Below are 18242 nucleotides of genomic sequence, written 5' to 3' on the forward strand. Positions count from 1 at the left end.
GTTTGGCCACTAGGGGTGCTGTTCGAAATCCGTTTTGAATGCAGAGAAATGAGGGCTGAGTATATATTGCAGTGTAAAGGACAGCATGCAAAAAAAATTACCATGACCGAAGTTTACCCCTCACTTGGCTAAATCTGGTCGCTCTCTTGTTATCGTTATGAAATGGCCAGAACTTCAGTAACTGGAACATGGCATATTGCACGTACTCTCCATCTCCAACGGAACACCACTCCATGAAACAGAGACATTCATAAAGTATGGGGTCTAGAGAGTAACTTCATCATTTTACATGACCTACAAGTTGACCTTGTGCCTTTTAACGAGTATCTTTCCTGTGGGTCAATGCATCATGGGAGTCAGCAGAATGTATTCAAATTGCACAGTGAATATTCATCACTCCTGTGTGCTTATTCCCTTCAGTGTAAAACATCTCATGAATATTCAATATTCAACCATGAATATATTAGTTCTAATAACTCCCATGATGCAACAGCCTATAGCAAAGATACACCCTATAAAGGCACAAGATCTCTGAATTTGCAAGTTGAAATGAATCTCCAGAACTCAGGATACGAAAACGTCGATTTCATGGTATGTGTTCCCCATTAAAACAGAACAAAAAAAATGACAACTTTGAGCTGCATTTCAAGTTTAATACAAATTGAAACTGATATTAAATTCCTATAATTGCACTTGAACGTTAGTCAGTATCATGACTACCAATGTGATTTATATTTACAGGAATAAAAATCTGAAATTTAAAGATAGAAAATATTATTTGCTTTTTACATATTTTTTAAATACAAATGTGAGTGAAGGTTGTGTGAAATAATTCTTTGTGACAAGTTTGTATCTATAACCCAACTCATTTAACTGTTACAAGTTGGACAACTGTTGACATTTTCTGCAAATAAGTTAAATTCTACAACCCTTTCCATTGAATTGTTACAAATTGACCAGTGGTGGGGTTCATTTTGACAAATTTGAATCTACAACCCCACTCACTGAACTGTCACAATTTTGACCATGAGAAAAGAATTCTTTGTTACAAGTTTGTATCTACAACCCTACTCACTGAACTGCTACATTTGACCATGTGAAAAAAGTTCTTTGTAACAAGTTTGTATCTACAACCCAACTCAGTGAACTGTTACAGATTGATCACGTGAAATTAAACTGAGAGAAGTTTGTACCTACAACCCAATTCATTTAACTGTTACAAGAATATCTTTTAGTAATAATATATGAATCTAAAAGATGTTCTCAATCTGAGTAAAATTCTTCATTAGTTATTCGTTTCTGAAAAATCTTTTAAATTGCGTCTGAATCTTCAATTTGGAATCAAGTCATGAATCCTACTCAAGTTTGGCAGATGTCTGGAGTATCTAAACCTGCAGTCAATTCATGATATCAAATAATTTATATTCAAGATATCAAATATTATAATGGTTCTGAATGATAAAAGAATCTGATTCTCAGGTTCGAATATTGCATTCGGATACGAATATCGATAAACCTTATTTTTACTATCAAACATCAAATTTGAATATCAATCTAAATCTCATTATAAAAGTAGGATATCAGATCTGATTCGAAGTCTCAAATACTGAATCTGAAAGTGAATCTGAATCAGAATCTGGTTACATAATCATACATTTTGGAATCTGACAAACTACTCTCCATTTCAATAGTCACAGTGATTTTCAAACAAGGTACTAATGTTTAGAATCTTTTGCGAGTGATCAAAGCTTCCTAAAGTGGTCACATTTTTTTTGCAATTCCACGTTAATAAATATTTCAAATATTTTTGAAATGGGAAAACATTAGCAACTATTATTTACTTTGTGGTAAAAAAAAATATGGGTCAAAATTCTAAACCATTTTCTGCTCGAAGAATGGGAGCTCTTTGTAATACTATGTGTAGTAACACTTCACATTGCAAAGCTAGAAACATTCTTACAGCTGGTCACAAGCACATCAGTTGGTTATGATTCTGTATGCTCTGGGACGGCCATGTTTTTATGCAAATTAGAACACAAAACTAGTAATTATGCAAATTATGTCATTATACATTTCTGACATGTAACCATGCAATCAGTTGGCTATGATTCTGTATGTTCTGGGAAGACCCTGTTTTATGCAAATTAGAACACAAAACAAGTCATTATGCAAATTATTTCATTATGCATTTCTGACATGTAACAATGCAATCAGTTGGCTATGATTCTGTATGCTCTAGTTCAGTTTTGCTAAAAAAACTCCCACTTACAGAGTAAAAAACTTACATCAACTAACAACTACATAACTGTACAAATTTATAAACTGTGATTGTCAAAAAAGACGATATAAATATTTAATTACAGTGCAAAGGATAGACTACAAGTTATGTCGTGTCACTATGAGGGTTGACTGATGTGTGAGGGCGCTCTGTCACAGCATACCTTACAGACTAGTAAATGACGGATATTAAGTACATTATGTGATTTCTAGTCTGATAAAATTGAGTGTGTGAAAATACAACCTTCAAGTTCAAGTGCAGGTTATATACTTTTAAAGGGACACTGTCTGTAACTTGGAGAGGGTGGGGGCAGCCAATCTTTGTTTCACACTGACCACCGACCACTAAATGATATTGAAACAAATATGATATCAAAAATCTGAGGCTGGGTTTAAACAACATTTACAAATAAAAATGTTACAAATTTAATAATATTATTTTTGGTTTCAAGGTGTTTAATGGGGTTGTCATCATACAATGAGTGATGTTGCGATTTTTTGTAATTCTGCCATAGAGGGCGTCATTTAAAAAAAATGATTTCACCAGAATGAGAAATGTAGGGTCGGTCAGGTCCTCAGAAACATAGAATTAAGTACTGCCACCCTAAAAAGTTACAGTCTGTGCCACTTTTAAAGTGACCATATGGATGAGGATTTGGTATTTATTTTGGATTTTCAATCTATAAAACAATTTTATCATGGTTTCCTACTTGAAAAATCAATGTGAATCTACATAGACAAAGTCTCTGTTTGTAACTCTATATCTTGCTAAATGCTATAAAACTTGTAAAAAGTTTGTTATTGTACATACATATTTATTAATCTTTTGCAATGTATCGAGTTATAAATAATGACTTGGCATGTGTTGTTTCACATTAATTTTTCAGAAGTAGGAAGAAATTATAAAATTGTTCCATAAATTAAAATTCCAAAATAAATACCAAATCCTCATCCATATGGCCACTTTAAAGTTATTTTCAATTGTGAGTTTAATAGTATATACATGTGAGGTGTGTGCTAGGATGAGTACTCCTATAACATTTTACATAATGAGTTGCATAAATAGTTCTCTTCTCTTTTTGGCAATACTGGACTCTGTGTCCTTATTGATATACATCTGGGAAATAAGTAGAAATGCAGTACATGTCGCATTTGATATATCTCAAAGAGTATAGAGTTGACACCCCTTCAGACATGCGTCTTTACATATAATATCAGTATGTACTGTTGATCTATTACTACTACAGGGGGTGCTACTATTTGTCTCTAGAACCACCAGGGGAATTTCCGTTATAGAGTACAGTTGGAAACATTCCACATATGGCACATAGCATTTGTGAACTCATCTTGTCAATCATCTGTCAATCACAGGGGGTGCCACTACATGTCTATAGAAAACATTTCCGTCACTGTGACCTGTAATATTTATGATCTCCTGATCTTTTCCACTTTTTCAGGGGTGTCACTATATGTCTCTTCAAACCAATCAGATGATTTCCACTAATAGCAATTTCATGATCCCCCAATCTTTTCCACTAAAAGGAGTGTCACTATTTTTCAGGGGGTGCCACTGCATGTCTCTTGAAAACAATCAGGTGATTTCCACAAAACAGTGGCCTTAAATATTCAGGATCTCCTTTTTCTCACAACAGGGGGTATCACTATTTGTCTCTACTATCATCAAGTGGATTCTCCACTACTGATTCATGTAACATTATAAACAGTGGCACATAAGTCATAAAGTCAAGTAAGTCTAGCGCCCCCAAGTGTCCAAGTTTGACTTGTACCTCCTCTTGATGTTCTGCACTGACTCCACCAGCTTTCAATTCAATCATTAATTGTTGTATGGAGATTTTATTTGTGTTTTGGTCTACATTCCAGAGAAACAAATCCTGGAAATAAAACGAAACATTAATCGTTAGATGATAAAGGCAAGACAGGGTAATAAAAAGCCCCTAATTTCCTGTGGTTTTTTTTGTCAAACTTGAAAAACGCAACAATTCCTCTATGAAAATCCATGACAATACTGAGCAGCTGGTAATTTTGATAATAAGTTTGGTATGTATGGACATGTAAATGTCTTGGGAATGCGTATGTTGTCACAGAAAAGCTCAATGTTGAGCCCACCTCTGATCTTTGGATTGTAGTATCTGGTTGATAGCATCCAACTACCTAATATCTACAATCGGCTAATCATACTGCCACCTAGTGGTCAGCTGTAACTATGGAATTTGTCATTCTGATGAGGATCATCAACCAAGACAGATCAAAAACTCTGCTAAAAACTTTGAACTACTTGTGTATTAATTATAACCTTTCTAAATCATTTGATCGACCAAACTGATCAACATTTTTGGGTCACACGGTATGGATGATTTGATAAACTGGCAAGGTTGGTTCACAAAATAACTATTTACTCACCTTGGCTTTAAACATTTTCATATTTAACATTTTAAAATCTAGTCTGTTTATAATATTCTTCATCCATCCACTGCAAAAAACAAACCAAGGATAGATTATCAGACATTATTTAACAACAAAAATGTGTACTCAAAATAAGATTTACCCAAGCCTGTAGATATATCATATTTCTCCGCCTTAACCGATGTATGAGGGTGCCCCATCATAGCATACATTACAGACTAGATTTACCCTGACCTCACAATTTTCAAATTTTTGGATTTTTTTAATACATTTGCTCCTACTATTTATACTTTATACTACACATACACACACGCAGACACACACACACACACACACACACACACACACATGCACGCACATGCACACACACACGCATGCACGCACACATACACAAACAAACACACACACACGCAGACACACACGCACGCACACATACACAAACACACACACATACACACACAGACACACACACACACACGCATGCACGCACACACGCACAAACACACACACACATGCATACACACACGTACACACACACAGACACAGACACACAGACACACACACACACACACACACACACACACACAGACACACACACACACACTTTTCAACTATATCTCTTTGGCCTTACTCCACTTCATTCTTGCATTCACCTATTTCTCCTCACATTACCGTCATCATCCCCACACCCCACCCCACCCCTCACCCCTAATCTACTTCATTGCTATATACTTACTCCAATCTAGCTATTCTTTGAGTCAATGCAGCAACGATAGCAAACAATCTAAAGTCTGTACCATCCATAATCTTGTAGTCAGCCATTTCTAAAATCTGAAATATTAACAACATACCAGAAAATGTCAAACGATATAGTGAAAAGATGGAAAGAGTATTGGGCCAATATAATTTACCACCTGTCTGGGACAATATTTTGAAGTCATGTATGCGTAAACAAAGCATGATCCCTGAAGAACACCTGAGAACTCATGTTGAAACTAGGACTAGCATTATATAGAGTTAACCTATTTTTTTAAGCCAAAGTGTTTTAATCAATTTTTGTATGAAGTTAAAACTTAGAGAAGCATTACACAGAGTTTAATAGTGTATTTTTAAACCGAATTTATTTTCATCAATTTTTGTAAAAAGTTAAAAACTTACAGTGTAAATATACTCTTCCTCAGTTTCTGTTAAATTATTGGCACCAGCGATTCCCTTCAAAGCCAGAATTGTCTCAAATCCATCCAGGTATCCGTCCTCATCCTCATCACACTAGAGAAAGGAATATGAAACAAAAATTAATGTTACTTTTTTTAACTTTTTAACCAGAGCTCTGAATTTTTAACAAAAAAGGTTGCTACAATAAGAATGTGCCAGTACAAGTATAGAAATACATCATATTATGGTTATGGAAAAAGACAAAAGATTATATACTTTTGACACTAGGGGTGCTATTCAGAAGCAAGGAAGTGAGAGCCACAGTCTGGGTTTTTGTTGAGGGCGGTAACCAGGTAAAATCTACTGGTGATCCCCAATAATTTTACCGAGTTCCCAAACAAAATTACGGTAGATTGTCTGAGAAACTATGCAATTTTACCCCTTTCCTTTCCACCTTTCTGTTACCAGGGTTCCCCAACCTCTGCAAAAACACTGCAAAGCAGTTGAGTAATGTAGGCTATGTCCCCATTTCTCAGTGTTTTAAGGCATTTTAAGCCAGACTGGATAGTTCACCTTATTTGTTTGAGGTGATGTCATTTTTAGGAACTCACAGAGTTATATTTACGTCTTTTTATTGGCTGCTTTTTGTCATACAATGTGGTTGACATCCAAGTTTTAGCCCTCTTGTGACACTTCTATGATATGGTATATTACAAAACCAACATCCAACATTACAACTTTGAATAACTTCATACTTACGGCTTCAAAAGCTCTTCTGTACATCTCCACTTTTTCACTCTTTAGAATACAAAACTGTGCCAACCAACCATCTATAACAGACAAAATTAACGAATGGTGAGTTACCATAATATAATAATTACATTGTATAATATTATGACAAAGAAAGTTCTGTATATTGAAAATAACAACCCAGTTTACTCAGTGAGGCTAGTGTTGGTGTAAGTATCAATGTCTATTGACTGGATATTGTCACCATGTCTCAAAAGTAATTCTAGTTTGTACCCCAACCTATTTCTCCACATTACCCTCATCACCCCACCTATTTCTCCCCATTACCCTCATCACCCCCACCTATTTCTCCCCACATTACCCTCATCATTCCAACCTTAATTATTTGAAGTAAGCTTTCAATAGTACCTGTATAGTTAGTCATTACTTCCAATAGAACTTTTCTTTGGTTTTCAGTTTGCCTTTTTTACTTATGTACATGCAAGTGCCTTCCTATCTGTTGTCTTGTCTGTACCCATATCTGTGTATATTTGTCAATCAACCCACCTCTCTCTCTGTCTCAGTCTCTGTATGTGTAAGTGTGTGTGTGTCTCAGTTTGTCTGTCTGTCTGTCTCTCTCATGTCTGTTTCAGTCTATCTGTGTCTCCATCTCTGTCTATCAGTTTGTCTGTCAGTCTGTCTGTCATCCGTCTGTATGTCATCTGTCTGTCTGTCATGTCTGTCTGTCTGCCTGCCTGCCTGCCTGCCTGCCTGTCTGTCTGTCTGTATCCCTATCTACCTCCCTATCTATCTGTGAATGTATACATTTGTGCATCTAACTTTCTCCCTGTCTGCACATTTGACTTCCCATTTGTGAATGCCTATCTACTTGCCCCAGGCTGTCTGTCTCCCTGTCTATCTCTCCATTTGTGTCTCCCTGTATCTCTCCGTCTGTCCCTTCCCTGAGTATCTCTCTTTACATGTCTACCAGTACATTTATCAGTACACCCTTTATCTGTCATTTACCAAACTAAAATCTGATCAATACTCACAATCTCTGTACGACACTTCCTCCTTGGGTGGTAGAACAAGTGGTTTTTCTTTCTTCTTGAGTTTATCATACATCAGTTTAGCTCTCTTTTTGCTCCAGTCTGCTTTCTTCTTCTTTGGTTTCGGACTGGGTGGTGGTGTAGGTGTAGGTGTGGGTGGAGGGGGACTTTCTACTTTTGGCATTTCCATTTTATGCTTGACAGGTACCTTAAACTCTACAACCCGGGGTTTCACTAAGATGAAAATCCAAAATATGCAAATTAGAAAAAAGGAAAATGTGTACAAAAAGCTGCTGTATCAAAAGTCTCTATCAATTCATAGTAAAAACTATAATTAGTCCAACTGCAAAGTTGATGCACCAGTTTTTATCATTTTGACTCACAACAACAAAATTTGGCTATCATTAGAGGACACAATGGTAAACAGATAGCATAAAAGCATTCACATAGCAACCACTATCCTACCAGGTCCCCAATTCTCAGTACCTGTAATACTATAGGTATTTTACCACGCTCTAGGGGGTCAAAATAACAACAAGAAGGTTGACTTATTCTCAGTACCTGTAACAGCATTTTACCTCATACTAGGGGGTCAAAATAGAACACGAAGGTTGACTTATTCTCAGTACCTGTAATAGCATTTTACCACACACTAGGGGGTCAAAATAGAACAAGAAGGTTGATGTATTCTTAGTACAAATTTGTAACACATAGAAAGGAGTCAATGTGTCGACCACGAAAACAAATGATCGTCATTTTTACAAGACATGGTAAAATTCAATTTCAGGCGCCAAGAATTTTACAGCTGGGTTGATGCTCAGTTTCACCAATAATTTCCTTTTTATTCATTTTTCTAAAAAGAAAACCACTGAAATAAAGTTGACTTACCTTCTGGTAGATCTGGAAGCTCTGGTGGCGGTGGAGGTGGTGGTGGTGGTGGAGGGGGTGGAGTTGGTTCTTTAGGAGGGGGAGGGGGTGTAGGGGGTGGTGGTGTTGGTGGTTTGGGTTTCACTACAGGTTTCTTCTCCTTTTTAACTATTTCTTTCTTTTTCTTTGGCTTTGGTGGAGGAGTTGGCTCTGAAATATAACATCAATTCTGTTATTTGCATTATGTACCAGTGATTACTTGCACTGGTAGTGTATGTATACTGTCTACAGACAACAAACCTTATGTACCCATTTTAAGTTTTACAGATGATAAAATTTGTAACCATGCAAATGTTATAAAAATTGTTTCAGTTAACATATTTTTCTGATGAAATTTTATAAAGCATATTTTCATACTTAGAATGTAACCATGGAAACCAAATTACGATGACAAATATTACACCTTATTAACCCATTATACTTGTTACAAAAATTATTCACTATAACATATTTTTGTTGACACCTTATATTATTAGGTTACCAAATTAGATAATATTACCATGGAAACTAAATTACAATGATGACTGTGTTGCCATGGAAACCCAATGGTGGTCATGGTGACAATGTGGTGATTTAATAACATGATCGTGAAGCAGAAATGTAACAAAGGGAAAGATTTTATATTGTTGTCTTGATGCGTACTTACCTCTCGGAGGAGGGGGAGTTGGTGGAGGAGGGGGAGTTGGAGTCTTGGGAGGAGGAGGAGGAGGAGGCAGCTTAGTTGGTGGTGGAGGAGGGGGTTCCATTTTTGTGACGGGTGTATATACACGTATTTGGTCCTGTATCTGGTAGTCGTCTTTACCATCATAGTTAAACTCTGGTGCCGCGTCGTAGTCAAGGAGATCTAACGCGTCTTCCATCTCATCTAGAAATGATCCAATGCTGAAGCTGTCTAGTTTCTCTGTAGAGCAGATATGTATGAAGCCATGAATTGTAGTTTTGTTGGCATGACAACAGACTGTAAGATATGTCATGTCGCTCTGCCCTGATGTGTGAGGGCGCCCCGTCATGGCATACCTTACAAACTAGTATGACAAGGAGTATGACAGATTTCATTAGTTTTCAGGTTTTTTCATTCTTATTTGAACAAAATAACTTACAGTTGTGTTCTCGTTTGTGAAATGATAAACTGAGTGAGTGATTGCGAAACAGCTGTATGAATACAAAAGCCCTCTGTGGACACTGGTAGGCTAACTGGAGAAATAAAAACGTGAAGGACAACATTTTCTCTATGTAAACTATAAAAATGAATTACATTGAAACGACTCAAAATTTATGAGATTAAAAATTACGAAGTAGAAAGTCTGCCAAAGGACTGGCACAGCTGAGGATTCGGGAACGTAATCATGTTTTGTGTATATACTCTAGAAACCAAACCTAACTTATATACTGACAAGCAAATTGTGGTATTCTACTGAAAACTTTTTTCAGTTTGGTGATCAAACACTTTAATATCCTGGATAAAAAGTTGTTAAGATAAAGTGTTGTCGGCCCAACAAAGTTTCTGTAAAGGTCAAGTTACACAAGACAACCCGATGAGCAACGCACTAACCAATTCATCACATGCAACTAATTGCTTTCACTAAATCACTTATATACTGACCTAAAACAAGTGCCTCTACATCGTCTTCATAATCGGCAATATCTTTAATATCTGGAGGGATTTCTTCACTTTCAGGACTTGGTGTTGGAAGTTGAGGGGTTGGCGGTTTTGGAGTTGGTAATCTGATTGGCTCCGGAGAAGGTTTCCGTGGGGGAGGTAGAGCTGAGAGAGAAAAAAACAATAAAAATGACGTCACTTTCAAGTTCAATGCTAAACTTTGCATTAATACAAACCTGTTCCGAACACCACAAACACATGCCTTGATTGTGAATCTTTCAGACACCTGCAAAAAGTCTGTTATCGTTAATAAAGCAAAATAAAAAAATGCAGATGGGCAAAAATTGTTACAAACATGTACGTAATACATATTAATAGATTATACCAGACAAAAACCAAAATATACCCACAGCCTGCAAAATCAAACAAGCAAAAATAATACATTAACACTTAGTTAAGTACTTAGCAAATGATCACACAAATTTACAACATCACAAGCAAGTTTGTATAAACTGCTACAAAACATCACAAAAAGCTAAAAGCCTTTATTAGAAGCGGGTTTGATGGATGGAATATTTGCAAAAAGATCAATAAATAATTCCCTATATTGTCAGTATTCTGAGTGTGTTTTCGCTACTATATCAGTATGCAGTTATGTTTGTAAGTAGTATCTGTTCATTAGACATGCGTTCTCCAGTTCAAACATCCAGTTCAATGTATACAGCTCCAATATCATTGCTTAAGTCAAAAGTAAGTACTACGGCTGTGTTAACATGGCTCTTAAACATCAAGTTAAACATCAAGTTATCATCTGCAGCTCATGCTATTTGCCAAGCTCATTTTAATATATAACATGTCATGATCACATGATAGTCATGTGACCAGTCATGTGACCTGATAATAGTACACCTGGTTCCCAAACAATGCATCATACATGTTCAAATCAATGCATATTGTACAAGTTTTATACTATCTCATAACTATACATAAAATAGACTGAGTATCACTTTGGCAAATGGAGACATCATACTCCCAGGGAGTGACACACATGGTGATCGGGTGGTATACACTGACAAAACTGGTGACATACCTACAGTATCGGTAGAGGCTGAAGAGACACTGCCTGGTGGTGAAAATGGTACTGAAGACAGATCTTGTGGAGATATTCTCGCTGAGAATGAGAGTGACAGATACAGTGATAGATGCAGAGATAGACATAGACATTTGAGGTTTCACACATGGTGACACTAACATGCAGTGAGTGACATGAAATAACACACATGGTGACAGATATTGACATGCAGTGATAAGACATAGTGACATATGAAGTAACACACATGGTGACAGATATAGTGATATTTATGTAGTGTTCTCACCACAGCCAAACATGTGCATGAGTGCGTGTGGACACACGTGCTGCAGTTCTTGCCTCTTACCTGAGTTCTGTCTAGATCGATATGCACAGTTTGGAGTCTGTCCTGTTAACGCAGCATGTGTGGAAACTGAGCAAGTCATATGAAGATGAAGACAGCAATGTGATGTGTGCAGCAGGCAGAGATGAGATGATCATCCACATGAAAGTGAACAGCAAGCAACAACGGTGAGAAAACTACGATATGTAAATGTAACACTAGAAATGCAAATTGCAATTTATCTGGACACAGTGAGAAAACTACTATGATATGCAAATGTAACATTTGAAATGCAAATTGCAATTTATCTGGACACAGTGAGAAAACTACTATGATATGCAAATGTAACATTTGATATGCAAATTGCAAATTATCCAGACGGTGAGAAAACTACTATGATATGCAAATTAAATGTTTTAAATGCAAATTTGGAAAGACATATTCCCAACAAGTGGGAAACTATGATATGCAACTTTAACATCTGTAATGCTTAAAATGCAAATTGCAAAATATTTGATGATCTCTTCTCAACAATGGTGAGAGAACTACTACGATACGCAAAACCCGATAGTCTTCCTGTTCTTTCTAAACTTATGAAAAAATCGCAGAAAATTCTTAGAAACAGTTGAAATATGATTCATAAAGAAAATGTTTTGTCGTTGAATAATAGTGTTCAAAGATGTCAAGCCAAGTGGAGGCATTGGGGTGGGGGTGAGATTGGTGAAGATGGTGAGGTGTTTGGTTGTGCTTAGACTCAATGAGGGGTGGGTGGTGAGTTGTGGCATGGGTTGAGGCAGTGAGGGTGAGGGGTGGTGCTTTGGTTTGAAAGTAGGGGCTGAATGCAGTGTTCTCCCTTTTTCCTTATGAGGAGGGAAGAGAGGTAGAGGGGGGCAGGTACATGTCACATGACTGTTAATGAAAATTGTTCCGTATCTTACCCCCGTTAGTACCATACAGTGGGAAAAGAGTTTGCGTTGCAACACTGTAAAATGCCATTCCTTTGAAAGCGTGTGTGAAAAACAATATCACTTGGATTAAAATCAACACCAAACTTCATGCAAATTGACTAATTCTGTACACATTTGAAAATTCACACATATTCATTACAAATTATATATTATTTGTTTTAACAGTAAGATGCACCTTGAAAAGCAAAAAATAAAAAATTATTCTCTCACATAATTCTTTTAACATCAAGAAGATAGACAAGGGTCTATCAACTATCCCAACTAAACTTGCATATGGGAATTCAAAATGGCCGAAATTCAAAATGGCCGACTAACATGTTGGTGGCCATTTTGAAATATGGTGGCTATTTTGAAATTAAAATCATTTTGTTTCTTACTCTTTTTGAAAACAGTTTGACTTAGAAAGATATGATTGTTGGATTTTCATTGATTTGATGTTGTTTGCAGAATTTTGCTTCAATTTCCAAAAATATGATTTAGACACGAAAGTCATGAAAATTTATCTTCAAAGTGCATCAAAATAAAAATATGAATGACTTAATCTGTTAATGAAAACAGGATTCCTTCTTAAATCATTCAGTCAAAACCAAGAAATTTGCATGTTTAATGGTTAATAATTTGTTAAATTTAAACAAAATTTCATTTCTTTGAACAACACACACAACTCTCACAATGTTAATGAAGATCCCATTAGAAAACAATATGAATCAATACGCATATTTAAAAGTTAACTTTATTAATTTCTCTAATTAGATTCAAAAATAAGTGCATGCAAAACGAAATATAAATCATCTTGTGTTTAATATCACTTCTCACACCACACTCATAATTGTTTTATTAATTCTCCCGTTACTCAATTTAAAAAAATAAATAAAAAATAAGACCAACTTCATTTTAGTTCAAAACCAATAACCCGTGCAGTTAATCTCAGTTGTTAGGTTTGTAACGGGATTCAATCGGGTGAAAAAAAATCTGGCACTTACTTTCTACAAATTGTTCAATGTCACTGTCTTTGTCAGAGAGTGGCAATGGTGTCAAAGGTGATTTGCCTTGTGTGGTAGTGGAAAGAAAATGACATTTTTAGTACAATGGTGTGTGCGCGTGAAAAGTCTGTAAAACGTGTGTGAAATATGCATAAGATATGTGTGTAATATGTATGTATGAAATAAGTATAAAATATTGATGAAATGTGTGTGAAGTATATATGAAATGTGTGTGAAATATATGTGTGAATATAAAAGTGATGAAATGTGTATGAAATATGTACAAAATATGTATAAACTATGTGTGTGAAATATGTGTACAAAATATGAATGAAATGCGTGTGAAATATGTACAAAACATGTTTGAAATGTATATGTGTGAAATATGTGTACAAAATATGTGTAAATCCATGTGAAATATAAAATATTTGTGATGTGTGAAATATGTACAAGAAATGTATAACATGTGCAATGTATAGAAAGTGTACATTATGTATAAAATGTGTGATATATGAAATATTTTTGAAATGCATGTGAAATAAATATGAGAGTATGTGGAATGTGTGAAGTGCGTAAAACACATGAAATGTATGTAAAATGTTATACTGTATGGGGAAAATATGAAGAGTATGAAATGTGTATAAAATATATGAAAAGAATATCAGATCTATATGAAAATGTACGATATGAGTGTTTGTGAGTGAAACATGCAACAGATTGCTGTCTGTTTGGATAAATGTTATGTTGACAATTTGCATGAACCTATTTATGTGAAATCATGTGAGAAATGTTTACAATGAAAACATGCAAATTATGACAAACACATGCAAAGATACCAACATATTTTAGTATGAAGAGTCAAAACTTTGCTTTTTGAATGAAAAACCCGACAGGATTACATGTATTTATACAAAGAACGAAAATATATATAAAAGTACGTATAAAGTATAAAAAGTGCTCCAAATTATGAATATACGAGAAAAAAGTGCACATTGAAGCGGTACGACACTCTAATTCAGTACGACACTCAAGCAATTCACATTCATTTAGGTTTCTAAGTCTTACCACGATTTTTAAGATACAAAGGAAGAAGGGAACAAACATCATCACTAGTTTGAGTGGCAACATTAAAAGCCATTCCTTTGCAAGCATTAGTGGGAAAAAAAACAATATCACATTTATTAATATAATATTCATGTGCTTAACTTCGACTTTAAAATGATAAATGGGTATTTTATTTTGGATTATTATAATAAATAATATTTATTGCATTATAAGGCCACCAGCACATTTGCAAAAAGGAGTAAACATCAGTGAAAATAAAAACAACACGGAAAACATTTCCATGTCTGGGGGTTTTTGTTTTTTTTGTTTTTTTTAGTTTGCACTAATGAGCACTCCTTTTTTGCAAATGAGTCAGTGGCCTTGTCACGCAATAAATATCATTATTATTATTATATTGGAATTTTAATTTATAAAACAACTTTACTATGTTTTTCTATTTGAAGAAGCAATGTGAAATAACATATATTAAGTCCTAAATAAATTGCAAAATATTTTTAAAAAGTGTAACATGTTTGTTATTATATGTACAATAACAAACTTTGTATTTACTATTTTGCATCTTTTTGCCATTTATTGAGTTACAAACAAGGACTTGGTATATGTTATTTCATATTGTTTTTTCAGAAAAACATAGTAAAGTTGTTTCATAAATTAAAATTCCAAAATAAATACCCGATGCTAATTAATATGGCCACCTTAAGAGACTTTAACTTTGACTTGTATTCAGATTCACATTGAGAATACATTCAGATTGCAATCCCTCCATAAATGAGAAAATTCAAATTCTGACTTATAATAATACAGTTCAAGATATTTCAAAATTAGTTATGCACATGTATATATGGTATAACAATGTACAAGTTTGTAGCACACTTTCATTATTCACTGTCTTCTGTATGCTAATATAATATGCATGAACAACATTTACTCATTTGCGTAACATCTTTGCAGTGTGATCATTTGCATATGATTACAACATGGGTGTCATTTACATATCTTTGCAACATGGGTCATTTGCATATCTTTGCAACATGGGTCATTTGCATATAATTAAAACATGGGTCATTTGCATATCTTTGCAACACGGGTCATTTGCATATATGACACTAGTTCCATGCATTAAATTTTATGCTTTCACTTAATTTGCATAATGTATGCACTATACATATATTAGCATATCTAATGAGGTGACCAAATCTAAGAGGATGTGGCTTGGGATTTACCATACACTTTTACAGATTACGAATAGAAGAAAAGATTTATAAAGACTTACGTTCCATAAAATGTTCAAAGTCATTTGGGTGAATGCTCCCATTTTCTGAGAGATTTTCTATAGTTAATGTTCCTTGGGTTGCATTGGGAAGAAAGTGTCCGTAATAACATATCAATATATCGTACTTGAATTCAGTTCCATAATCCATTTATCATTTTGTTTATACACACATGCAAATTCCCCAAACAGCGTAACTCTACAAGTGCTTTTTTGATTCAGTTTTATTGTTAAATGATTTGTGCTACTCTAATATACTTAGCTTTTTCATCGATAAGTCTGTACTGTGTATTGTGTATGGCTGATGATTGGACAGAACTGATATGTCATGGTACACTACCCTGGCTGTATACTGTATAATAAACATCACATGATGTGCACAATGTACAAGAAAGAGAGTGATACAATTACCGCGTGTGATTCTATGCTACCCTGACTGTATGTCGATGTGTGTACAAACATATGCAACATACTGACAAGTCATTTCTATGACTAATTTCAAGCTACCCAGACTACAGATGTATGTACATGACGAGTCTACAAGCTGTACTAGTGACAGAGTCAAAGATTCGTACATCAATGTGCCATCAGAGAATGTGGCAATTAATATTACATCAATGTAGCTCCAACTCTGTGTTACACTGTAGTGGGAATTTACATGTATGCAGAAGGTATTTCACTCCAGCATACCATGGGTATAAATGTATATGTTGAGCGGGGGAGGGGGGGGGGGGGGGGAAGGGAGATAAGTCAGCACACTCAATAAGTATCACACCAAACATACATGATGAGTTTATAATTTTACGAATGAGGGGAGTGAAATGGGGAGGGGCGTGAAAACACTCAAAATCAAACTAAATATACATGATGTAAGGGTATGTACATGTTGTATATGACTTTCATGAAATTATTAATAAAATGTAGGATGAGAAATGATATGATATGAATTATTATGTACCTTAATTGAATTCGAGCAAATGCTCATAATACGTTATAGCAGTCATATACTTAATAATACAATGCACTAGCTAATGATAACTAATGATAACTAATGATAACCAGCTATTTACAGCTAAAGACTTAAAGTACATAAATGAATGCAATGATTTGTGTAAAAAGCGCCTCTCACTCAGCATTTTATCAAATTTAATGACAGTCGGCTGTAATAATGCAATGGGATACGAAACTCTCATGATATCATACAAATTTGACTGAATACATGAAATGTATTTATACCCCAATGTACATCTGTATAGAGGGAACATGATGACAAGGTGGGACATACGACATGCTTATGTTGAAATTAACAACCACAACCACAACAACAACAACAACAACAACAACAACAACAACAACAATACAAAACCCTATTAAAGTCCTATCTGAAACCATATCATTAAAGCTCCACTAGCTGTAATAACTGGAACTTTTTTTGAAACTCTTTTGTTAGATACAATGACTAAATCATAATATTCTACACCCTGTACAGTATTTAATCACATGTAGGAAAATGTATTTGTGTACATGTAGCTGTACACATAGTATGGTGCAATCGATCCAATCAAATTTGATTTTAGGTCCATACCCAAAAATCATCACCCCAATGATTCCAACTTCTTACTATACTACTTATAGATAAATAGACCTCTAATTGACATATACAATGTCTAATTATTGGTATTTTAACAATTTTTAGAGAAAATACTGTTGATTGTCTGATCAAAAAGATAATACCTCAGTTACAGCTAGTGCACCTTTAAGTTAACATTTCATATCACCTCTAAAATTAAGATCTGTGAAACTTTAGCTCCAGTTAGGACTTTGTCAGTATTACTTTACTACATACTTCAGAATCATTCACATGTAATTTAGCTAAAGGTGGTAGAGTCACAGTTGATTGTGATGAAACTGAAAATTGAGATGGTGATTTACGCAGATGATTAGTGAAAACACAAAACGACAAGACATAATGTATAATAACATGCAGCATAGTGAAGGCCACGAAACATCATCTTCATCTCTTTGACAATTACACAGCGCCCTCTTGTGGTGAAACATTTGAATTTACTTGTGAGAACATAGACTAAAACATGAAAAAGTAGGTATGCTGATAGGCACACAAATTGTGCACTTTCAAATAAAATTTTGAAATTTGGCATGCATGTATAACTTTTGAGTACATATTTTTTCTGATATAGTGCCAATTGAATATCGCCCTCTTGTGGTGAAATATTTGTATTTACATGAAAATACAAGAACATAGGTATAAACTTGACCAAAAACAATTACAAAGTATGTTATAAAATGTAGATCAAGAGATTCATAGATTTAGAGGCCTTAAACTTTCATAAGAGTACACACTTTATATACACACAAACATGAG

General features: G+C 34.8%; 1 protein-coding gene across 5 annotated transcripts in view; it reads right to left on the bottom strand.

Annotated features, from left to right (window-relative positions):
* Positions 1-2978: 2978 nt before the first annotated feature.
* LOC144452833 (uncharacterized) overlaps positions 2979-18242 on the bottom strand; it is a 41466-nt gene continuing 26202 nt past the window's right edge. Inside the window, exons 7-18 of one of the 5 annotated variants that reach the window (XM_078144004.1) lie at positions 15863-15934; positions 13525-13590; positions 11252-11332; positions 10165-10326; positions 9208-9462; positions 8523-8711; positions 7638-7868; positions 6616-6686; positions 5860-5970; positions 5438-5532; positions 4699-4768; positions 2979-4169 (exon numbers count right to left, since the gene is read on the bottom strand). In XM_078144004.1, coding sequence (XP_078000130.1) covers positions 3939-4169; positions 4699-4768; positions 5438-5532; positions 5860-5970; positions 6616-6686; positions 7638-7868; positions 8523-8711; positions 9208-9462; positions 10165-10326; positions 11252-11332; positions 13525-13590; positions 15863-15934 — 1634 coding nt within the window. In that variant the 3' untranslated portion in view covers positions 2979-3938. The remainder of the gene's footprint in view (positions 4170-4698; positions 4769-5437; positions 5533-5859; positions 5971-6615; positions 6687-7637; positions 7869-8522; positions 8712-9207; positions 9463-10164; positions 10327-11251; positions 11333-13524; positions 13591-15862; positions 15935-18242) is intronic. The other 4 variants (XM_078144005.1, XM_078144006.1, XM_078144007.1 and 1 more) reach the window with 4 other exon arrangements.

The sequence above is a fragment of the Glandiceps talaboti genome, chromosome 23 (assembly GCF_964340395.1).
Source record: "Glandiceps talaboti chromosome 23, keGlaTala1.1, whole genome shotgun sequence".
NCBI classification, from domain to species: Eukaryota; Metazoa; Hemichordata; class Enteropneusta; family Spengelidae; genus Glandiceps; species Glandiceps talaboti.